Source organism: Podarcis filfolensis (genome assembly GCF_964270895.1).
Source record: "Podarcis filfolensis genome assembly, chromosome: 11".
NCBI classification, from domain to species: Eukaryota; Metazoa; Chordata; class Lepidosauria; order Squamata; family Lacertidae; genus Podarcis; species Podarcis filfolensis.
Window position 1 is genome coordinate 40553981 of NC_139613.1, and position 25223 is coordinate 40579203.

Here is a 25223-nt window from a genome sequence, read left to right on the forward strand (position 1 = left end):
CACATGGGAAATGTGGATTTAAGCATGAGACACTCACTATGCTCTAGGTCACAAATGGGCAAGATGTGATCTTCCTGTTGCTGCTGAACTTTATCTCCAACTTGCCCTAGCCATCATGATCAATGGTCAGGGATGATGGGCACTGTAGTATCAACATCTGGATACACCTTCCTGCTCTAGGTCCTTCTAAAAACAGGTTTAAGCTCCATTCCAATTTCTAAAGTGTCTTCTAAAAGTACAAAGTATAACTTAGAAACAAGCTCTACCGATTTCATTGTTTCCCAGTGTTTTACATGGCTATCTGAAACGAAATAATGTAAATCTATTATCGTAAGATGTATTGAATTTGACACATTACATTGTCTACAGGAGTGCCATGACTCCCTTGGTGTCTTCCAGCTCACACCCAGGATGGCAGACTCTGGAGGAAGGCAAGGAGGTAGATAAGGAAAAATGGGAGAAGAAAACTGGAATGGTATTTCAACAATCAATGACATTTCAGAGGGAACATTGTTTTCAAAAATGTATACCTTTTTCTTTCAACCAAATTTTAATGTAAACTGTATCCCTAACTTGGTTTTGGTGGCAATTATCTAGCTATGGAGTTTACAAATTTCTATCCTCAATAAAACCCAGAAGGGAGAGCCATGCTAGCCTTTTGCAGCACAATAACAATTCCCAGTCACTTACTTGATATAATCACAATGAAATTTGCCATATTAAAACTTATTTTCTTCGTTGACTCTGTGAAATTCAGAAATGGAGCTGAACAGAACTGCTTTTATTGCTCAAGTTATTTCTTTTGCTCAAGTCATTTCTCTCCACCTATTAAACTGTTTTTGCCCCACTGTCAATTGTTATTTTTTATTTTAAATCAGGAACTGCTCTGTTGTCCCAGAGGTATTTTCTGAGAAGCCTGCAAATAAACCCAGCTATGATTTTAAATCAAAACTTCAGGAAGCTATTTTCTTTGAAGAATATAGAGTCCATCCCTCATTGCCCTCCAACAGCTTTACCATCTATGTAATTTGTTTCTGTGACTGTTTCCCCATTTTGCAACCTCCATCCTAGTGCTCTCTTTTCTTTAACTAATATATTCAGCAAAACTGTTTTACAATAGTTTGTTCTGACTGTTCTGCTTGGATCGTGTTGTAAGCTGCAACCATTCTTCTTTCTAGATCAGTCACTCGGCAGGTCAGCTCACCTAATTGGAAAAGACTAATGCGGCAATACCTTGCATGCATCGTCACTTCCCCCTTTTTGTCTAAAAAATGATTTCACAGAGACTTACTTGGGGTCAGAGCGGTGTGGAAAAACTATCACTATTGCCCAGTGGCTCCCCCCACCCCAAGTGAAGAGTGGAAAAATTGCTTTCATGGTTTCTATGCAACAATACAGTACATTTTTTGCACACAGCGCAAAGATCCACATCTCCTCGGTGAAGCAGTACTTTATTCACAGCCTCAGCAAACCTGCTTTCTTACTATTATTTGTTTAGGCAACTGATGAAATAGACTTACTTTACCAGTTATTGTTTTTTAGGTAGTCAAATGTGTTTTCATTTCAGCAGCCAACAGCAATTAGCACTGCTTTGCCTTAACTATGGACATATACAATTTTTTTAATTGCACTATGTTCTGTTTTCATCTCTTGATGAAATTAATAGCAATAAGAAGTTCTTCTATGCTCACCAAGAAGTATCCAGAAGTTTATGCTTCTTATACTCCCAGGGTATTCAAGATTAATAGAATTGAATCGTCACATGAGAGTTGGGAGGGGTGTGAGTTGAACAGATTGAGCTTACAGACATACCTAGCTAAGGTGTAGGAAACCTCTGCTTGACATGAACTACCTCTCCATATTAGAGGACTTCTGGTACAGCGCCAGCATCATTGGAATACTGAGATTTCATCAGATAAAAATAGGGCTAAAATAGTGCTTTATGGGAACTGCTCTGCAGCCAACAAGTTAAATGATACCAATCAAAAAGTATATGTCCTTATAATGAAATACCTCTTTCTGAATTTATTAATTTATTAATTTAGAAACCCTTGTATATTGTGGAGAGATGGTTGTAAATCAATAAAATTCAAGAAGCAAGTTCTACTGATGAGAGCTAAGAGTCCAACAATAAGACTCCTAATCAAATTAGCTGGTAGCCTACTAAGGGTATACATTTCAATGTGTGTCAGTTGTTGTACTTCAATAATGAATTATAGAAAGAGTTAAAATAAGTTAGGGAGTATATTGTCTAATAAAAAGACAACTCGACTTTAGTCTTTAGATATCCAAAACTGCCATTACAGTGGATATTATATCACTGCACAGATGTGCAGTGTGATGCTTTAGTACTGTGAATATATTTAAAGAAAACGAACAGTTATGTTAACTTTTTTATTTTGCCTTTTCACTCCATTAGAAACAGAACACTAGATACTACTTGGATCAATGCATTTTTGCTGCTATTGCTTGGATTCTGCTGATTGTAGGTAACAATCAATTTTGGTTGTTGTTTGCCTGTACATTATTATTTCTATTTCCATTATAATAAGCAAAAAGAAAATATGCTAGTAGGATAGGCCAGTTATCTAGTCGACTTCTTCATGTATTTTAAATATATGGATATGGCTTTATACAGATTTATCAAGAAATAAGTTCCACTGAACTCAATGGCTGCTGTTCTTGAGTAGATATGTAAAGGATAGCGCTTTTAAAAATGCAACAGACACCCACCTCCCACCCCCAAGACATGCACTCTAAATGTGCTTTGAATACTGTAAGTGAAGCTGATCATCAGCCTGACTAAGAAGTACAGACTTTGTGGAAGTAAGTATAACTATTTATTTATTTTCACCCAGAAGTTAACTAAAAAGGTACAATACAATGAAGATTATAAAGAAAATGAGTGTTTATTGTAGAACTGATGAGCTTTGCCTTAAAAAACCCATGCTGCAGTAGTCCCTACATTATCAGCGAAATGAAGGTTTGATTTCAATGGTGTCCTTCCACCGTGGAAGGTTCATTGCTCCAGCAGAGGTTTCAACGAATGGAAGGGGAAGGGAGATGATTTTCAAGAATTTCTGCTTCTTCTGTACTCCCATGTGCTACATCCTGTTCCAAAAGGTCTCCCAGCCCCTTAGTGCAGGTTTGGAGGGGTGCAGCAGAGTGAATGGGTGAGTTTGTAAAAGCTTCTCCTCTCCTCTGTTCACAGAAGGCTCAACTGAACCAAAAACCCTTCTTGTGAAAGGAGGACATAACTGGATACAACCCAACAGTTTCCTAGGATGCTGTAACAACTTACCGTATTTTTCGCTCTATAACACGCACCCAACCATATCACGCACGTAGTTTTTAGAGGAGGAAAACAAGAAAATAAATATTCTGAACGAAACAGTGGATGTATGATTTTTGTGGTTCATGCTGTGGCCACAGACATGTGATCTGACAGTGAGTTTGGAGTAGCCCAAAGCAAAAATCCTGAGGATCCATGCTTTGTAACCACGTTTTTGCACTACTGCGGCCCCAGGCAACAGTGGGTGCGTGATTTTTTTGGTGCAAGGTGTAGCCATGGACATGCTATGTGATCTGATGGTGAATTTGGGGTGACCCAGTGCAAAAATCCTGAGGATCCATGTGGATCTGTGCTTTGTAACCACGTTTTAAGTGGGGAGGGAAGGAAAAGCACTCAAGGGACAAGGAGCACGCGTGGGGTGGGTGGAGAAGGATGCTGCTAATAATGCAGAAGAAGAGGAGTATAAGGGAAGCAGGCTCTGCTTCTTTCCCACCTCTCCGCTCATCCCTGGCTTAGCAAGCTGAAAAACTTTGCTGCTATGTAGCGAGCTGAGTGGGGAGAAGAGAGGGACAGAGAGCCTGCTTGCTTTAAAGGAGCCAACCGGACAGGAGCCGCTTACACTCGTGTAAGCGGCTCCTCTCCTCACCCGCTTTGCTCCTTTAAAGAAGCAGGCTCTCTGTCCCTCTCTCCTCCCAACTCAGCGGCTCTTCTCCCGCTTTGCTGTTTCAAAGCGAGCCACGGAGGAGGGAAGGAAGGGGAACCATGGATCCTCTGCTCATGACTGCAGCAGATCCCCCCCGCCACCCGTAGGCATTCCCTCCATAACATGCACAGACATTTCCCCTTACTTTCTAGGAGGAAAAAAGTGAGTGTTATGGTGCAAAAAATACGGTATTTATTTTAGGCTTCCATTAAAAGTAGCATAGGGAAGTGGAAGCTCAGATATAACAGCAGCGGCAAGCAAAGTCTCAAGATATATCTAACAGATCGCAGAAGTTTCTGCTGCTGCAATTAAAAATAGTTCACATGATACTGTGCTCAGACAAGTAGCCCATTTGAGTGCCAGTAAAAAAAAATGTGCATGCAAAAAGCAGTGTGTGAAATAATTGGGCCAAGTAAACAAACAAGTTTAACTTTATTGCTTTCACATTTATCTTCATTCCATTATTCCAAAGAAGTTCAAACTGATGATCTAGTGCAGTGTTTCCCAAATTTGGGTCTCCAGCTGTTTTTGGACTACAATTCCCATCATCCCTGACCACTGGTCCTGCTAGCTAGTGATGAAGTGAGTTGTAGTTCAAAAACAACTGGAGACGCAAGTTTGGGAAACACTGCTCTAGTACAAAGGATACAAACAATTATGATCTTTTCAACATCACAGAAGTGTCTGCCTTTCAAACTCTAAGGTTGTTTCACTCATGAGGACACACTTTTTGCTAAAACAAACTTGGCTGCAGCTAATCCTAGAGGATTAACAGATTTAAGATGTTTATCATGTCTCATCAATATCTTTGGAAACAATTATAAATGACGGCCTTACATGCCAACACCAGTATGTAGGAACGTAATGCTCCAGATGTCTACCACACAGTTGCAGCTAAAATCTTTATGATCTTAAAAATGACATAGCTGTAGAGGAAAAATAGCTGTAAAGAAAATCAGTCTCTTTTTCAGTTGCTCAATGAGGATTCCTTCAGTCATGAGGATTCTGCTCTTTCCTAAGGCCAAACCTGTACAGCTATGGTAGACACTGTGTTTGGGAAGTAATAATTTATTTGAATAATAAATGAAATTATCTAGCTCAATCTCCCAGATTCTCAAGCTATTATAACAGTATGCATGGCCAGTTATCTCAAGTACATGAAAAGAAGTTACAGAATTGGAAGGGACTAAAAAGCCATCTACGCCAGCCAACTGCTGTGAAGCAGTATGACTCAATAGTATAAGGCATTGCAAGTTCACTTATACAAAAGGCCAATATAAGTACCTCAGTATAAAAATATCAATCTGCTGTTGAATATTTACAACATTAACATCCAGTTAGTAAAATGAAGCTTAGCTGATCACTACACTAACATTGTAAAGATAAAACAAAAAATTTTTTTCCTTCCAGTAGCACCTTAAAGACCAACTAAGTTAGTTCTTGGTATGAGCTTTCGTGTGCATGCACACTTCTTCAGATAAAGATAAAACAGTGAGTGCATGATGGGGAAGGAACAAATTTCAGCATTTTTATTTTGAATTAATGAAATATTTGTTACTCTATGTTTCTAGGTAAATAACAATAATGAAAGAAAGCGAACAGGCAAACACCTGTAAGTGTCTATGTATTAAAATGTATTCTAAAATGTGCTGTTAAAAGTACTCCTAATAGGCACCAAACCATAAAGCTGAAAATACTGCTCAGAAACACATTGTGCAGTTCAGACTTCAAAAATACAGATATTTATTTAAACCTACTGAATCTTCATGTAAATTGAGCAAATTAATATTGTGTTGCTTCATGAAACAAAGTGAAAACAGTTGTAAAGCTGATAACACAAAAACGACAACATTAATGGAACAATCAAAAACCTTCAGGAATCTGGTAGGGCTGAAAAATTCAGATAAATAAAAGGCGCTGACACAATAATAACTTACACCCAGCATCTGTGAAACAGCTGATTGTATTTAGAGTATTATTAATTTTAAAGTATCAAGCCGCCTTGAACAGCTTCTCCCCCTCTCTTTCAAACAAATGGTTTGATTTTACAGGCATTATTTCATCCCTGAAGTACAACAGGTCTGGGAGTGGCCTGTTAGGACCTCAATTTAAGACTACGCAGGATGGAAATCAGATCTTCCATCCAGAAGAAATTCATTTATCTATAAGATGGCTTTGCATTGCCTTTTCTAAAGAGCAGAAGATGGATAACAAATTCAAAATCAATATAGTGGTACCTCAGGATGCGAACGGGATCTGTTCTGGAGCCCCGTTCGCATCCCGAATGGAACGCAAGACGCGACGGCGCGTGTCGCGTTTCGTCGCTACTGTGCATGACATTATTTTGAGCGTCTGCGCATGCACGAGCAGCGAAACTCAGAAGTAACATGCTCCGTTACTTCCGGGTTGCCGCGGAGCTCAACTCAAACGCGCTCAACCCGAAGCACATTCAACTAGAGGTATGACTGTAAAAGTATAAGCAAAAATTACAACTCAAAACAGAACACAAACAGTAGGAAATGTTCACTGATAACAAAACGATCTGCGGAGATGGCACTTTTACAAGTGCCACATAATTGTCCCACACTTGTAAGAAATAGCTTTTTTAAGCACAATAGCACCTGTACTTTCTGAGTCCCTGCCTATTGACATCAAGCAGTTGCCTTCACTGTATTCCTGACACCCGCTATAAACTTTTTTTGTTTAGGCAAATCTACTTGGACGTTTAAAAGTTGGCAGGTGTTTTAATCTGTAATTTTAGCTTAAATCTTTTTTGAATTTTTCAAAACTTGTTTTTAATTTTTATCAATACTTGTATATTTTATCTTCTGTCAACTGCTTGGAGGTTTTATTTATAAACAGTATGCAAATTGTTTTAATTTAAAATTTCATGAAAAATTATGAAAAATCTGCCAAGAATAGAAGAGAGAGAGGAACTTGTCCCCCTGCCCCACCCCAGCTTCAAAATTTCACATCTGGAGGGATCTCATTTTATCCCCAAAACCCTACAGCACAAGGTTAGTGTGTTCATGACTGAGAGGCATTTGATTTCTGGTGCAAGTCCTACACTTTTGTCATTACACTAAGACTGCCATACGTCCGGAATTTCCCAGACATAGCTGGGATTCGTCCATGTGTAACAACCTTTGTGTCCGGATTTTCACTTTTTGAAATATGGCAACCCTACAAAAATTACACCTAACTTACCATTTGTCAGGGACATGGCTGAACTGAATGCCTGGGAAGAGTCTGACTCTGAAGAGGAAGGAATGCCAGTACAAAGGGAGACAGAGTCTGACTCTGGAAGCGAGGGATTGCAGCCACAGACAGAGCAGGAGTGGGTTAGTTCAGCCCCCCTTCATCAAGAGTTCCCAGACTCAGATAGCGCAGCAGACTTGGAAAGCTCACAGGCAGAGGGAGGGAAGGAGGTAGATGACATTGAGAGGGTTGCTATGCAACCAGGAGGTAGGCAGCAGTTAGCGGGATCTTTGTTTGATAGTGGGGAGGGGGAGTTCACCCACCTTCTCCCCAAACCAGAAGAGCTGAAAGGGTTAAAATGCAATGGAAGTACAAGAGAGGAAAGAATGGACTTTGGCACCCTTCGTGCTGCAAAAGGGATGGAGACTCAGAGTGACCAACTTGTAGCTAAGAGTGCCAGGCTTGGAACTGCGCTCTGGATGTAAATTGTAAATAAACATGCCATAAAACTGCCAGAGTCTCATTAGTTCTTATCAGGGCTTGCTTGCCTGCCTGAGATCATTACACCATTTACTCTTTGACAAGCCACATATATAGTCAAATAGAAAAGACTACCCAGGTTAATTAGGTTAGGCACACAGGATTTTAGAAATGTTTAGTCTTACAAATATTTAGCTTTTCAAAAGAAATCTGTGCTCTTGTAATTTTACAGTTTTCAAGCCACTTTATTTTCTCAAAGACACTGCTGAATCTCAGGACCTATTTTCTTTATTATAGAAATTGGGCACATATCTTCTGCTTGAAATATTCTCTTTTTTGTGTACTAAGGCCCAAGTGGTTACATATTTATGGAAGCATTTCTTATGAGCTCTTGGCATTTTGTAATTAGATGCAATGTATTTCAGTATGTACAGTTAATAAATAAGCAAGAATAGGGCACTGGATGAAAGAGAATTGCAAATAAAGTATGCCATTAGCTTAGTTAGGTCAAAAAGATCCCTGACATTTCAAAAACTAGAATCATTCCACTTGACTTATGGAAGAACTAGAATACATACATTTAAATTACTTTGGAATTTTTTTTTTTAAAAAGGCACTAAGTTGAGTTCTGTAGCTTCAGTTCAGCAAGATGAAATGGCAATTCACTGATGCTGCTTAGTCCTGAAAGGCAAGGTTTCTGGATCACAATAACTGAGCCTACTAGATTCACAAGTGGCAATAGGCAGAAAAATAGAAATACAAATGCACTTGTGCTTAGACTTGCTGCCACAAGTCGTAATATACAAAGAGGCAATTTGCACTTCTCATTTGGAAAAGGATTTTTAATTGAAAAGCTGACATGACGATCAGTTAGTGAATGGGTTTTCAACATTTGCATACTGTAAAAGCAAGTTTACCTTTTATTTTACATTATCTGTTTAATAATTATGATTTTCCAATATAAATAAAAATGTAAAGTTGTTGTTACGCTCTGCTATTTGCGTGGCCGCACCAACTCCAGCATGCCGCCAGAACAGCAGGAAGGAGGGAGCGTGAACAAAGCAGGCAGGCTCCGTACCGCTACAGCAGCATTTAACAGGCAGGGGCAGCAATGGAGACAATGGCACGTTAAGCGGCCACCAATAGCTTACAAGAGCCACAAGCACAACTGCACAAGGGCGGGTGGCTGGGGGGCAAGAACCTGAGAGCCACCGGAGCCCATAGGATGGCACCCCCAACAAAGCCTGGAGCACCCTAGCTGGGGAAAGTGGCTGGCCGACTGGCGTGACAAGGAAGAGCCACGGTGACATGACCCTCCATGACAGACTGCTACTGCTCTCAACTGCCTGCTGAGGAGCTGGCGGTTTCATGCCTGAGGGACTCCTGGCTGAGCTGGAGGAAACAACACTCGGTGTGCTGGTCACAAACACACCAATTGGGAATGGGCCGGGCGGGGAAGGAAGCAGGAACTGCTGACAGGGACTGCTGACAGTTGGAAGGTGCGGCAGCTGCTCAGGTGCAAGGCGTAAAAAAAATGGAGCCACTCTGTGACACACACAAAAATGGAGGGGACTAGCTCCTCTCTGAGCTCCTCCACCTTTAAACAGAGGTGGGGCTTGGGGTGGAGATAGGCAAGGGATGGGTGAGGTGTAAAGTGAGGGTTTTTGGGGTCAGGTGTAAAGGGGAGAGGTGTGGGGGAAGGGGTGCAGGAAGGGGGTTAGCAACGAGGTGGCTGTTCCTAGTACTATGATATTTATATTACTTTAACAAAATCAGTTTATCTGTGGTTTCTCCATTCAGTGCTATCTAAGATGAGTAGAGTTGTTCAGACCTACTGTAATTCCATTCCTCAGATGAGGTGCCCTCTTCAACTATCTACCAGTATTGAGTTTTTTGTTTGTGAGGACAGCTGCCAACCAAATGGGGACCCTGCTGCCCAACAGTCACCCTAATTGAGCTAGCTGGGTAGTCCTGGGCATGGAATCTCCCAGACTGATGGTACTGAGTGATTTCCACTTCCAGGCAGATGCTTCATAGCCTTACTATATGTTGAGCTGAGAATTACAGGAACTCCTAACTTCCACAGGAGAGAGGACCTATTAAAAAGAAGTAAGATGGATCCAAACAGTTTTCTGGGTGCCTTGGGGAAGTTTCCTATTTTGTCACTTGATGATTCTGTCAAAGCACTTATCAGTCTCTAGGATGGGGAAACGACCAGCAAGTTTGACATAATTGCTCCTGAACATCCTGTCCAGTTGAGGCAAACGAGTTACCTGGCTTTACAGAGATCTCATAGCAAACTAGACAGGGGGAGTAAGTCCCTGTTGGGTTTGCTGGACCTCTCAGCAGCTTCCACTCTGTTGACCACCATATTCTTCTGGACTGTTTGGCCAGGGATGGCTCTGGGGAGCACTGTTCGCAGTCTTTCTTTAGGGGTCAGTTCCTAAAGATGATGTTGGGGAATCCAGTTTGACAATTGGTGTATGACGTCCCTCAGGAATTAGGGAACACATTTTAATGTGATCCAGGAGGCTTCTGCCAAGTACCTGAACTTTTATTTACAGGTTGTGCTTTATCTGTGGTCTCTGACTACAGAGCAAATGGATAGGCAAGCAGAAGGAGTTGCTTTTGTGAGTTGGTATCTTCACTATCAACCAGCTCTGGAATTCATCTTCAACTCTTTCTACCCCTCCTACTGCAGGGAGAAAACTGGATACTTGCCTGTGATTACGTCAAATGCCAGGGACCAGCGGAAACAACCCCATATGGACCCCACACACCAACAGATGATATTGTACCTTTGAATAGATTTGAAGTATTCTATATTTGGATGAATAGTTGGATACAAACCTAATAACTAAAATACAATAAAGTAAATAGAGGTCACTGATCCCCCCCCCCCAAGATGAAGCAATTGCTTGGTTTTTGTAGTAAAAATATACTTTAATTTTTTTATATACGAAAGAGTTGTTAATAGATTCTAGGACCCTGGGGAACCAACACTTTAGTTTTAAGAGGATGAAATGTTAAGTTAGCATTTAATGTTGCGTTTTCAAATATGTCGTTTCCCACAGTTTGCTATCCAGGAAGCAAAATAAACCCTCAGAGGAGAGCAAAAAATCACTTTAGAGGAATTTAAATGAAGGCAATAGATGCCTTTAAACAGGGAGGCATATACGAGACTTCTGCAATGGAATGTAAAATATAGGTAAGAGCATATGGTGCTCTAGTTTGGGGCATAGTGACAAGCCACATTTAAAGTACACTTTCTTCCAACCTGCTATTTCCCTGTATACTTACTTAGTGGGCGAAGAAGGTGCTGATAACGGGGGCAGTGCATCATTTTACATTTATCAAAAAAAATTAAAAGTTCGGCTTAACTGTCTTTCTCAAATTGAAAATCCTCCATAATGTACCACGAGACAAAAGATCTGCAATTCTTATAGTTGAGAAATATGCTATTGCTGTAATTTACCTCACTATATGGGGCTTTGAGATGCACAGTGGCATTCCAAACCAACTCTCAAAGAAAATTGCCTGGAATTTTCATGACATCGGGAGTATTCTTAGAAGTTATTTAAAGAAAATTGATTTCTGATAGTTATGAATTACATATAGCGCTGGCAGATGGTAGAAAATGTTCTTTTTGCATGAGTGATTGTTAAGAATATTGTCAACAAAGTTTTAATATAACTTTCTTTTTTAAAGGATGATTTATGTGATTTACAGGCTGACTTACAAATAAAAGTTACATTATTTTCTGTCTTTTGCAGGACGGTCAACAGTATTATTTCTGGAAGTCAATATTTATATTATAGTTTTTAACATGCATATATCTGAATAAAGATACGGCTTGACTTCTTGACAGCCTGTCCCAAAATCAGAGCTTAGCTGGAAAGTGTACAAGTCAATCCAACTAAATTTAAACGTAGTTGGTTCTGTGATCCAAAACCATATTTAATACTTTACACTCATCTTTTAAGTACCAAAAATGTTAGCTTGTTTGTTTCCCATACAGTTCTATTATAAAAGCACTAAACTCTGAAGTGTCCAAATCTCCCCTCCCCATGCAAACCATGGATAATGAATTCAAACTCTTAGACCACTTAGCTGCTTTTCCCATTCCCCCTCCCCAAGAGTTACTTATATGAGTCATATTCAATTTAAACACAAATACACACATAACATGACTGGATAGCAGCCCCACACCATGTTTCAAGCTTGCTATGTAATGCTCGAAGCTGCCTTAAATATGTCAAAGTTGTGTTTAGTTGAACAATGAATTAATTGAGACAGTACACCAAATCCAAGTTAAGAAAGCTTAGCTATGATTTAGCACAATGCTCTATTGAAAAGCCAGTTATTGTTATTGTTCAATCTTTGAAAGCCACTGCAACTAGATATGGAAGTGCTTAGAAGATGAAAGCAAAGGCAGACTTGTAGTTTAAAACCACTGGTTGTCTGTAAATTTGGAAGCTCACAACAAATACAGTGGCAACTTACATATTGCCCAAAAAAGAAATTGAATCTCAAAAAAAGAGAAAAGAGGATACCAATTTGCATAAAAGGTGCATGTATTATTATCATTAAGATAGTTGCAAATTTAGACATAATTACTATCATTTTAGTGGGACGCGGGTAGCGCTGTGGGTTAAACCACAGAGCCTAGGACCTGCCGATCGAAAGGTCGGCGGTTCGAATCCCCGCGGCGGGGTGAGCTTCCGTCATTCGGTCCCAGCTCCTGCCTACCTAGCAGTTCGAAAGCACCCCAAAGTGCAAGTAGATAAATAGGGACCGCTATCCAGCGGGAAGGTAAACGGCGTTTCCGTGTGCTGCGCTGGTCCGCCAGCAGCAGCTTAGTCACGCTGGCCACGTGACCGGAAGCTGTCTCCGGACAAGCGCTGGCTCCCGGCCTCTTGAGCGAGATGAGCGCGCAACCCTAGAGTCGGTCACGACTGGCCCTGATGGGCAGGGGTACCTTTACCTTTACCTTTTTACTATCATTTTAATAGAAATGCAATACATCTCATCATAGTGGGCAGTGACTGTGACCAATAGATTATGTTGCAATTGCTTACAAATAAGTTTTGAAGCTAAATATTTATGATGAACATTTCTTCAAACTTTTCAGAATGGAGAAATATCAAGTACAATTAACTCTTCTTGATGGCATAAATGTGTTTTAAAAATGAGTATTACATACCATAGTCTGTGATCTTACAGGACACCAAATAAAGTTCTTTCAAGTTCTGCCCTTCTTTAGCAATGACTTCTACACATCTGGAATACATAGAGATCTCGATTAATGAGTGCTTACATACAGTAATAAGAGACCAATTACTACTAGATTTTTAGAATGTAAATTACTAACTGAGAAATCAAACTTTTAATTTGTTGTGTGTATATATATGAGGCTATTTCAGAATACATTACAGCCTTACTTTTCAATCCGAGTGATTCTGATCATTTCATCAAGATGGAAAACAGAAATTTTGACAACATAAAAGACTTGCATCATTCAGTCCTGTGTTCTTAATTTTGAAATATTACACAAATATTTCAGACTGATAACAAAATGTTGAATAGTAGCACAATATTTGTAACAGAGTTAGAGTAAAAACAATAATCATAAAGTATTTTAACCTTCATCTAACTTTGAGATACTATTATAATGTAGTTTACAAATTTAATGGAACTTCAGATACTACTCACAATAATTACAAATTAGGTACCTTGATTCATTGCTGTATGTCCAAAGTGATTATTACAGACGTCAGCAAACATCCAAGCATGAAATATCACCCACTACTTGAGCACAAATGTTTAGCTACAGAAACATGCATTAATTAGAATGGAGATTTAAGTTCCAAAGTGTTTGTTAGTTTGTAAGAGAATTATAGAATTGTGTTTATTATTATTACATTTTGTAGCCTTTTCTTGAAACTTATAAAAACAAAAACATAGGAGTAAACACAATCAAAATTCCATTGTGTGAACCATTTCCTTTATGTTATACATTTTAGAAATGCCAAAGTTTGCTTGTTTCAGAAGAAACACTATGAATTTATTAACAAGGTGCTCAGCTTATAATTCAACAGTTGCAACATGTAACAATCACGTATTGCACCTATTGCAAGTTCTCCACAAAGTTTCCATGTTTCTATCTTGAAAACCACACAAGTGAGAGTGGTTTGAACTTTTTTTACAACCCAACTGGCACATACAGAAGAGGAAATATTGCTCCCAAAGCTATAAACCAAATGATGTCCTCATATCAAAACATACACACACAGAGTTACTAAAATTTGTAACATTAAATAAATGTAAGAACAAGAACCCTATTTCAAGTTCTGCACAACACTGCCTTTCAGCACAGTTATCAAGTCTCAGAAATATAGTACCGTGCATACTTACAAGCTAACTATTACATTGCATGGGACTGCAACGCGCCTCAAATGCAAAGCATTGAATGTCACTATGTAGCAGAGCAATAAAGTATAGAAAGAATATCACACATGCTCATTCTTCTCCTGCCAAAATGTAGCGGTAAACATTTAAGAACACCACTTCCGCTTTGGTGCATTTGAACACTTTAGCAATTCGATTATACTCATGCCTTCCTGTTTTTTTATGCACTGAGCATAACAATTTAAATGCTAAAATAAATATTTTAAAATCAAAGGTTGATGCTGTCTATTGTGCATTACAATTTGTGCATTTTTCCCAAGATGTTTCTTCCTTATATTCAGACTTGAATCTGGGTTTTCCACTTTTAAGATCGAGAATGTACAATTTAGTGATCACCTTCCCCTTGCTGCTAAGCTTTCCCTGAACTGGCAGCCGGAGGCTCATAGACATGCGACTCAGATGGTAACCAACGAATCTTTCCAAGTAAGAGGAATCAAATGGTCGGAGACACAGGCTCAAAGGTACCTGGAATTCTTTCAAAAAGAAATCCTCGGGCCCTATCCCAACATAGGCTCTGCCTCAGACGAGCATAGCATAGTATTGAAGCGCTTCTACCATCATATGACTGATCTTACGTCCTTCTTCAGGTTACCACCCAAAAATTTAAATCGAAACGAGTATACTCACGGTGCTCCCTGGTATAATTCTCAGTGCAAACAAGCAAGACAGCGCCTCCGTGCTATATATAATGCATACAAGACCTCTGATGCATCTACTCTGCCAGCTAGCTATGCACAAGCCAAGCAAGTTTACAAACGCACGCAGATAATTGCCAAGCGTGAGTGGCAACATAATCGTTGGCAGGCTCTGATTACTGCTTCAAAACCACACAGATCCAGGGAATTCTGGTCTTTGATTAACAGAAGGGGGAGGAATTCCCCAAGGGCAGTCATCTCTGCACCGACATGGGAACGGTTCCTGAAGAAATGCTTCTCACAGGCAGATGCTCCCTCCGACCATCTGATGCACCTGTTTACCCACCTACCTATTTGGCCTCCCACCGATCCTGACGAAATAGCCAAGTTAATAGCTCAGCTGAAACCGGGCAAAGCCCCTGGGCCCGACCTGATCCCTGCTGAAGCCATCAAACTACACCCACAATGGTGGGCCGGCATCTTGGCCAAAACCTTCGATGCAATCAACGCTGCAATAATGCAATAATGGAGGCCATTATTGTACCAATTCATAAAAAAGGTTCTCCAACGGAGCCGGAAAACTACCGTAACATCAGCCTCCTTTCGATCATAGGGAAAATTTACGCCAGCTTTTTGATGACTAAATTATTGCGATGGGTAGATGAGACTAACCAGATTGGCCATGAACAAGCAGGGTTCAGAACTAAACGCTCTACAACCGATCATGCGATAGTTCTTTATCATCTGGCACGGAAGTACTCCTCCCCCCCCCAGGGCTACCTCTGTGCTGCCTTCTTAGATCTAAAGGCAGCCTTTGACAGCGTTCCTAGAAATATTCTTTGGGAGAAACTTGCGAAACAGGGCATTGATAGAAGACTCTTATGGCTCATAAGCCAGCTCCACGAAGGTACCCTTGCCAGAGTGAGATTCACTCCAGCGGGCGACCTTACAAATTCGATACCAATAAACAAGGGAGTGCGCCAAGGATGTATATTGGCTCCCTGCCTATTCAACCTATTCATCAGCGACATGCGAGTACCCCTAGTCAACTCATCTCCAAGTACACACGCGCCTAGGCTAGCGGATTACCGCTGCCCACTCCTTTTATATGCGGACGACGCGGTAATTCTATCTTATACACGTGTTGGACTAACCAGAGCTCTGAAGATCTTTGCCACGTATTGTCAACTCAATCAATTAACCATCAACCATGCCAAGTCCAAGATCCTGATCTTCTCCAGAAGCCGGAGATTATACAAATGGAAGCTTGGTGGGGCAAAAATAGAGCAAGTCCTAAAATTTCAATACCTAGGAGTTATTTTTCAATACAATTTGGGGTGGAAAGCTCACATTCAACACCTACTTAATAAGGCCAAAACCTTGTCATATGCGCTCCTCCGATTCTTCTTTTCGGACGGAGCTTTGCATGTTCCCTCGGCCCTAAAGGTGTTCAAGGCAAAAGTGGTTGCCGTGCTTGCTTATGCTGCCCCGCTCTGGGCCGTGATGACAGATCTTGCTCCCCTTGAGACTCTGCAAAGCCAATTCCTACGTCGGCTCCTAATGCTCCCCCTGTGCGTAAGCAACGCAGCCATGCGACTAGAATTGAAGGTCGCATCCCTAGAAACTTGCCTGTGGAAGCAAGTCTTCAATTACTGGTTATCATTGTGGCATAGATTACCAAACCATTACCTTGCCCAATGCTTATGGCGAGATGAATTCTCTAGCCTTTGGACTAGTAGAATTCATGCCAAACTCCTGAGCTATGGAATCTCTCCCTCAGATTCCCTAAAACTAGACCAAATCACTGCTCAGAGACTGATCCGCCAAAGACTGGATGACATCGATTTACAGCGAAATTATACGCTGGGGGGAGGTGTTTGTTCGCCCCAGAACATTGGTATCACTTTAACTTACTGCGTTCCATCATACCTCTCCTCCCTTTCGACTGTTGCACATAGACTGGCCTTCACCAAAGCGAGGTTTAACGTTTTTCCCTCCAATGTCCTGAGACATAGGTTCTCAAAGGGCCAAGCCCCCGCCGTGTGCGAATGTGATAAGGTGACGCCGGAGTCGCTCCAGCACATTATGTTCACTTGCCCCTTGTTTAATGTGCTACGGGCAAATTTGTTGGGATCAATCATACAGAAACTAGAGGGTACCCCACCAAAATTCCACCTTGCCCAAATCTTGCAGGACAAGGATACCCACACGACCCTGAAGGTGGCTAGGTTCCTAGTTGCTGTCCTTTCCCAAAAGCGACGCCAAGGAGCTCTACAAGCTAATTAAGGCGTAGTATGCCTTTCCATTTTATAGTATTTTATTGTTATAGTGGTGTTTTAGCGATTGCTTTTTTTCTCCTTACGGCACAAGCTGTTATTTATGTGTTGTTTTTACCTGTATGGGCCTATGGCCGTAATAAATGATATTCTATTCTATTCTTGAATCTGGGTGAATGTTAACTAATTAAACTGTGTAAGCCACAAGCTATCAAATGGATTCAAAAGGATCTTGAATTACAGAAAATAATTGTCTGTTCTACATGCATATAGTTTTTTTGGTCAACTTTGCAAAAGCCTGGGACATGGCATTAGTGACAATTGAAACGAGCTAATGAGGAAATATGACTACACAGCTTGTAAGGAAAGTGGTCCTCAGAGACCTTGTTACTGCTTGTGATGCACTTCAGTTAATAGGAGCTGCCAGACACTGGTTTAGGACATTTCACTTTAAAGAACTGCATTTTGATCACCTTGGTATGAAAGGAAATGACACCGTCAGAGTCACAGCCTGATGAGATTTGGAATGAGTATCAGAATGCACACGCCACCTCAACGTTACATTTGAACAAGGTAAATATTTTTTTCTAAACAGAAAAAAACTCATTTAAAATGCAAACAAGGAAGCATGAAAATTCACTGAGAACAACATCTAACTACAAAGATGAGCTAGTAAAATGTTGCCTCCTTATACAAACTTCTCTCTATTAACCGGTAATCGAAAGAGAGCTTTTGGAAATTTACCCATCTCTCATTTTTACGGAGGTTGTAAGCTTTACTTGGGGTGTCCCAGGTAAAGGCCCTGAAACGTACCCGTTCTAAATAGAAACCCAACATCTCTGAAAGTTGGCAGCCCACTAGTAAGAATACAGCTGTCACCTTCCTATGAGTCCACGGTGAACAAGATAGGAGCTTCTGTACTGTAAAGGATGAAGCAGAAAGGTTTGTAGCTTAATATGTGTACTAGTTTTTATAGTCCCGCAAGATTCTTCATTACAGATTCTTTCTTCATTACAGTCATACCTCTTTTTTGCGAATGCTTCATGTTGTGTTTTTTCGGGTTAAGAACGTGGCAAAACTGGAAGTGTTTTGCCATGCGCGCAGAAGCGTTCTGCGCGGTTCGTGCATGCACAGAAGTGCTCTATCGCGCTGCTCTGGTTACTGACTTTTCGGGGTGCGAACGGCACCCCGGAACGGATTGTGTCCGCAACCAGAGGTACCACTGTATTTATGAAACACACTTTCACCTGCCATAGATGGTGAAAGTTGCTGTAAGCAATATAAAAAGGAAAATTGAAATAAATAAATCCAGGCATAGGATTCTCTGCATAGCTGCCAGAATAAGCTAGTTAGATCAGCATTAAGGATCTTTACCGTTTTGGCCCCTTTATCTCTTATTTTTCTATCCTCAGAAGACTGCAGAATAGGTAGACTTCTCATAGTAGACTATAATTCCAGGGATTAAAGCTGTCTGTTTGAGTGTGATAAAAAGTAACAAAGTGCTATCCTTGGTTGGATAAATTTTGATTTTTCTCTCTCTCAAACTGTTGTATTATAAGTAATTTGCACTGGCAAAGGACTTAGCCTTGAACAGGCACCAGAGAGAATTCAGCAAGTGTGGAAATGCTTCTGTCTTCTCATCTAGATGCAAAAAACGACTCTCCTGGCTGGGAGTTAATAGAAAGCAGGCAAGAAGCATAAGCCAGGATTGCAGGAAAGAGATACATTAGCAGTTAATACTTTGAGGGCACACATTCACTACTAGCAAATAAATGTTTAAATAGAAACCAATATTGCTTCTTTTATGAAGAAAGAAAATGTGATAAACATCATATGAACAAATACCCTAAGTGTCAATCTCCATAGGAAGATATAAGGCACCTGAAATAAATTATTTAATTAGATATGTATGTAGAATTTCTGTGAGATGCAGTTATAAAACGCAGACGAAGGAGCATATTTAAAAAATCAGCTTACTACTTTGATTCATATACAACTAAGAAACACAATGACAGCCAGAAGGGGGCAGGTAAGTTGAGCTGTTTATCAGCTAGAGTTGGAGGTGTCATAAAGATACAAAACACCTATTCTATTTGCTCCACTACAGTTAAAAAGGCCTTGAACAGAAAAAATAATAATAATGGGATGGGGGGGGGGGAGAGAACGAGTATCTGCAAGATAAGCCACCATAGTGTTATAAAAATGTTCAACTCTCTTCGTGAGCCACAAAATAAAGACATGGCTTGGATATATTTACTTTTGTTGGCTGAATAATATATAAGATGAAATGTAAAAAGTTGCTGCCTTGCGCCTAGGTTCTTCCCTCGGGAAGCCCAGAAGCAAGATTGCTACACAGCCCAAGAGCTGCATACCTTCAAGGCACAGTTTATGACTAATCATGAGTAATTTTAGCAGCTCCCAGGTAAATGCCCACTTTCTCCACAATTCTGGGCTCACAGCCACTAACCAGGAGGCTTTTTCAATAGCTTTAAGCCACTTAAGCAGTTTTCACAAAGGACAAATGTCTAACTGGGCCACATGGTGGGTCTGAACCCCAGTGTGCCTGGGATTCTAGGGTTTGGCTGTCTGAAATTAAGGGGTGAAATGTACATATATAATCCATTCGTGGGCCAGTGTCCACGTTCTTATCATATTGTGCCAATGCAGTGCTGACAACAGAATTGGGTTCTTATTTGTGAACATAAAATGAGTATTCTGAACCTATTAGTGAAGAAATATAATTTATTGGCCTGGTTCCCAAACCACGTTAAATTATAGGTAAAAACAAACCATGGTTTTATGTGACCGAGCAGCAAGCAGGTGGATGATGCTCAAAGGTTCTCACAGCACGCTTCCCCCACTCTTGCTGTAGTAGAACAAACCTTGGTTGTCTGTACAAACACTGAAGACAAACCCAGACAAGAAGCTCTGGCTTGTTTTCTAGTGGTATAGATTTTGTTTTACACTAAGATGACATGCAGATATCCCGATGCCTATGTTTATTCTTTTGTGTATTTCCTTTTATTTTTTGTATATTCTGGCATGGTGCTTTGGAATGTCAATATTACCACCTCTTTACTACCATTAGACAAACTTAATTTCAAATCCGAGGCACCAATTGTTATCCAAAATAAATCATTCTAAACAATTTCTAGTCCTAAATCAGTAGGGGTGAGTAGAATTTAACAAATGAGGTTCAGGTTAGACGTTGTAACTCCTTTCTTTCTTACAAATCGGGATTATTTTACTGATTCATACTTTTACCTAAACCGTCCCAACCATACGCTTCATATGTTGTGCTTTATCAGACCTCTAAAACAGCCTTGAAAAAGCTATATTTACCGTACTTTTCTATGTATAAGATGAGGTTTTTCTACTCTAAAATAATGTTTTCTTCTGTGATGCATGCGATTGGCAGCGTTTGTCAGTCAGGTGAGTGATTTTCGGCATTCCCCTCCAAAAAACTCTGGGCCATCTCCCCCCATTTTCTTAAACTGGAGTCCCCAAAAGTAGGGGGCATCTTTTACACAGTGGAATGTTATACACAGAAAAATACGGTACTTTGCCGGGTTCACGATTGTCCTGCAGTTATAGTTCTCTGTAAAATAGCTGAATGTATGTACAATAGATTACAGAAAGCTACATGATGATTACGAACTTTGTTATAAAGTTGGATATATGTTCAGTGAAGCCAGTACAATGAGGTAAAGAGGCACAACCCTACAGACCAGGCTACCCATCCTTCTGCCTGCCACCACCAGTCGAAGGATGCGGCTTTAGCTATCACCCTCCACCTTAGTCAGACTCAGACTTGTCCTTGAGGAACTCAGCAGGCAGTTTTACCCTAGAAAGGTTCACAGGCACAGCATCTGGACATGTCTGAAGTACCAGCTACATGCTGAGGTTTGAGGAGCAAAAGAAACAAAAACAGAGATTACATTTGGGAGGGGAAAGGCTGGACAGGAGGAGAGGAAATACTAGCAAGTTTTAAGAGATTTCTGAGATTTCTGGAAAGCTTTTGAGTGGAAACATTTCCCCACACCTTAAAGCATGGGAAGGCAAACTAAGGCCCGGGGGCTGGATCTGGCCCAATCGCCTTCTAAATCCGGCCCGTGGATGGTCTGGGAATCAGCATGTTTTTACATGAGTAGAATGTGTCCTTTTATTTAAAATGCATCTCTGGGTTATTTGTGGGACATAGGAATTCGTTCATATTTTTTCCCCCAAATATAGTCTGTCCCCCCATAAGGTCTGAGGGACAGTGGACACAGCTCCCTGATGAAGAAGTTTGCTGACCCCTGCCTTAAACCTAAAACCAATCCTACCCCCACACACAAATCCCTCCATAAATCCTCCTATTTTTTTGTTCCATATGTATTCATTGCCTAAAACAGTTGTATTGATTTTAATTGCATTTTTCTTGCTTTTATTTATTATGAAATTCCATAATACTCCAAGTGTTTATACAATAAGATAAAATAAAATATAAATAAAAGAAGCAATAAAAATACAATATCCAACACATCGCATTGCAATTGTTGCAACAAGCTGAACAATTATTATCTGGGCCTCACAGACCCTCAGCAATTTTCAAATAGTACATGGGGGAAAAGGTTTAGGAATAAAGTGAAATAAAGATTACTTAGATACTTGGTAGATTGAGAGAGAACATTCCAAGAATAATTAAGACAGAAGGACTAGTGACTGGCCTACCCAGAAGTGCAATTAAAGAAAAGACCAAGGTGTTACCAATAACAAGACACAATGGTTATAATTTAAGTAATCCTTGGGGAATAACAGTGAGAACATGTAGTCAATAGTTTATCACAGCGGAGAAAGCTTCTCTCTCTCTAGTGTAAATTTCTAGGAATATAAGTACGAATGGGTTTCTTTCACAATATTATTACAGTTTTTTGAAGCTCTGTGCCAATATTGCAGAAGGTAGATACTTCTCTTAGTAAATTGATTTGAAGCAATGTACACATGCCGTTCAAATGTCATACAACCATACACAGAAACAAGTTCATTGTTGTACATGTATGTTTGCCATGTGATGACTCAACAAGTGATGACTTGTTCTGGGAATTAATAGGTGATAACAAAAGTGACACCACTTTTATTTCTGTATAAGAACAAGAATTAAAGAGGCCTCCTAGCCTGCTCACAGGTGCTTTATAAGAGAGTCCCATGGACTGCAAGAAGATCAAACCTATCCATTCTTAAGGAAATCAGCCCTGAGTGCTCACTGGAAGGACAGATCGTGAAGCTGAGGCTCCAATACTTTGGCCACCTCATGAGAAGAGAAGACTCCCTGGAAAAGACCCTGATGCTGTGAAAGATTGAGGGCACAAGGAGAAGGGGACGACAGAGGATGAGATGGTTGGACAGTGTTCTTGAAGCTACTAACATGAGTTTGACCAAACTGTGGGAGGCAGTGGAAGACAGGAGTGCCTGGCGTGCTCTGGTCCATGGGGTCACGAAGAGTCGGACACGACTAAATGACTAAACAACAACAACAAGAGGTGTGCAGATTAGGATCGTTGCATTGGGGGAGGTGGCCCATGCTGCAATACTGATCCAGATTAGTGCCACCCATGACTGCTAACGGATCCATAAGGGGACATTAGAAGAGTCTGCTAGATCAGACCAACGACCTATCTAGTTGAGCATCCTGTTTTCATAGCAGCCAATCAGATGCCTGTGGGAAACCTGCATACAGGAGCCCAGCACAAGAGCACTCTGCCCTACTGTGGTTTCCAGAAGCAGGTATTTGAAAGCATTATTGCCTCTGACTGTGGAGCCACAGAATATTATCACAAGTTGTAGCCACTGATCAAATCAAGGTACTGGACCTCAATATTGAGAAGTTTGCTATTAAGACACATCAGTCATTTCTCAGCAAGAGCTGCCATCTCGTTTCTTTGCTTATATAAGAGTGGGTTAATTACTTAAATTAATGTAATTAAAAATAATCCACAATTCTATACATATCAAGCAGCGAGAGCCTAATTAGGGGCACAAAAATCTTATTACAAAAATCTGCCTGGAAAATTTAAATGTATAATTACAGACTCTCCGAGACTAAATGGCCAATGTATCCAAGCGGCATCTACCGCTATTTTGTGTGTACAAGCACTGAGGTTTTACAGATTATTGCACTGGGGTTTGTGAATTATCAAATGCCTCCTTGTTTATTACAATGAGCCTAATTTGCACAACAACTGCTAAACAGAAACTATTTTGAAAAGTAGAGAGAGATTAATTGACTTGGCTCAAGGAATGCAATGTGCTACATATATATTGTTCACTTCAGCGTTAATGCCCCCTAGAGCATAAAGCCAATTAACAAAGCAAAATAGGGTTGCAGACATTTAGGAATGGCTTTTCTGCATTACACAGCATTTTCTCATGTTGTGTATAAGCAGCGCAGTGTCAATCTCCTTTGTATATCTGTGGAATATTGGGATTGAGAATGTGTTCTCATTTTATACCACTGCATTTAAAGATTGTGTTCGCAAATAATTAGGAAGTAAACAGTTACCTTATAAAATTGCTGTTGTGTTCAGGTCCTTTGGTGCCCCAATCTGCCTGTGAATATCTCTAGAATACGACACATATAAACACACTAACCGGATACCTTGCAGACAGGTCTAAATGCAAGGGTTAATTAGAAAATGTAGAGGGGTCACAGTAAGCTGTTCTGTGGGCAACAATATACTTTGAGCTGAGGACTGAGAGCAATGCTGCCTTCAAAGCCCACATGAACCATCATTTTGACATCTGGGAAGATGTAGCAGCTATAGTCAGGACCCCGGGACAAGAAATCTGTTACAATGGCCATTCAGTTGGTATCACAGCAAGTTAGTTGCTGGTTTATCCCAAAAAGATTAAAAGAGTTTCCTCATCGGTGCTATAGTTATAATTCATAAACATTTCTCGTCTTACTGCAAAGTGTCTCTACTGCTTTACATCATTGCCGTCTGTAACTGCTTCATAGAAACATGGAGTTCGAAGGGACTTCAAAGTTCATCCAGTCCAACCTTCCGTCTGTAAACTAGACTGCCTCCATTTTATTGTTTACTAAAATATTTGCACAATTCCCAACAGGCCACTTATTCTCAACATAATCCCAATCTGGCATATTACAAACTATAGCTAAGTATGTACTTCCCAATGTGAAATGCCTCACATTATAATTTTGAAAAGAACGAATTGCAAATGCTCTCAGGTGCACTGACCACAAAAAGGATATTTAAAGGGTTATCATGTCTTTTGTACTTCACAATTCAAATTGCCAGAGCGCAGACAGCAGGAGGTTCTTGAAGTCGTTAATACAGATCTCTTTAAGCAAAATGTGGCGCTGAGAGGTAAAGAAGTTGATAAACATACTCACTTTCCTGCTGATCTTCACTGGAAAAAAATATCCTGAAAATTCACTGTTTGTGTCTCTTATTGCAAAGCAGAAAATTTATCTTTTATGTTGTTTATAAAGTTGCTCTCCCCACCCCACTATCAGTAAAAACATTGACCTTCTTCTGAGAAGGTTAAACTTCCTGCTTTGTTTGAAACACCAGAATGCCTTTCCTCAGAAGAAATGCTACATGTTCATGCCGCAAGCAAAGAAGAAGAATACACTATCGTTCCAGCCCTTCATTAGTCAGAGGATCTTGGCAACAGCAACACTGCTTGTAGACGATCCCTGCATGAAAAACTGTTTTCAAACATAACCTTGCCAGGAGCTATGTTCTATCTTGGCAAAAGGAAGCAAACTTTGCTTCTTTACCTATCGGCACAGTCTGCATGAAAAACAGGTGTTGTGGTAGGAAATGTTGTTTGAAGAGGGAACAAAATAAAATTATGTGGGGGGTTTTAAAAAAGGGGGGAAATAGAGATAACATTGCAGGGCCCAAGTGTTTGTGAAAAATGCAAATCATGAAAACTGGTTAAAGGATTAAATGCTCTTTTGCAAAAAGTGACCACTGAGATTATAATCATTAATTAAAATCGTGTAAATAATGTTCCAAAATAACTCTTTCTTTTTATCTCACAGGGTTCAAAAAGCCTAATGGTAAAAAGGTTTAGTCTCAGAAGAACGGCTCTAATTAAAACTAAAAATCTAGTACAATTAATAAGCTCACAATCCACTTAACAAAGGCAAATTTTGAACACTA

General features: G+C 40.2%; 1 protein-coding gene across 2 annotated transcripts in view; it reads right to left on the reverse strand.

Moving 5' to 3' along the window:
* Nucleotides 1–25223, reverse strand: part of FBXL17 (F-box and leucine rich repeat protein 17) — a 145305-nt gene that overhangs the window by 40906 nt on the left and 79176 nt on the right. The window contains exons 7-8 of one of the 2 annotated variants that reach the window (XR_014539788.1): nucleotides 12672–12953; nucleotides 6473–12289 (exon numbers count right to left, since the gene is read on the reverse strand). Coding sequence is in view for 1 of the 2 variants with exons in the window: in XM_083576842.1 (XP_083432968.1) it covers nucleotides 12877–12953 (77 nt within the window). In the remaining variant the exon portion in view is untranslated. Of the gene's footprint in view, nucleotides 1–6472; nucleotides 12290–12671; nucleotides 12954–25223 lie in introns of those variants that run through there. The other variant, XM_083576842.1, reaches the window with a different exon arrangement.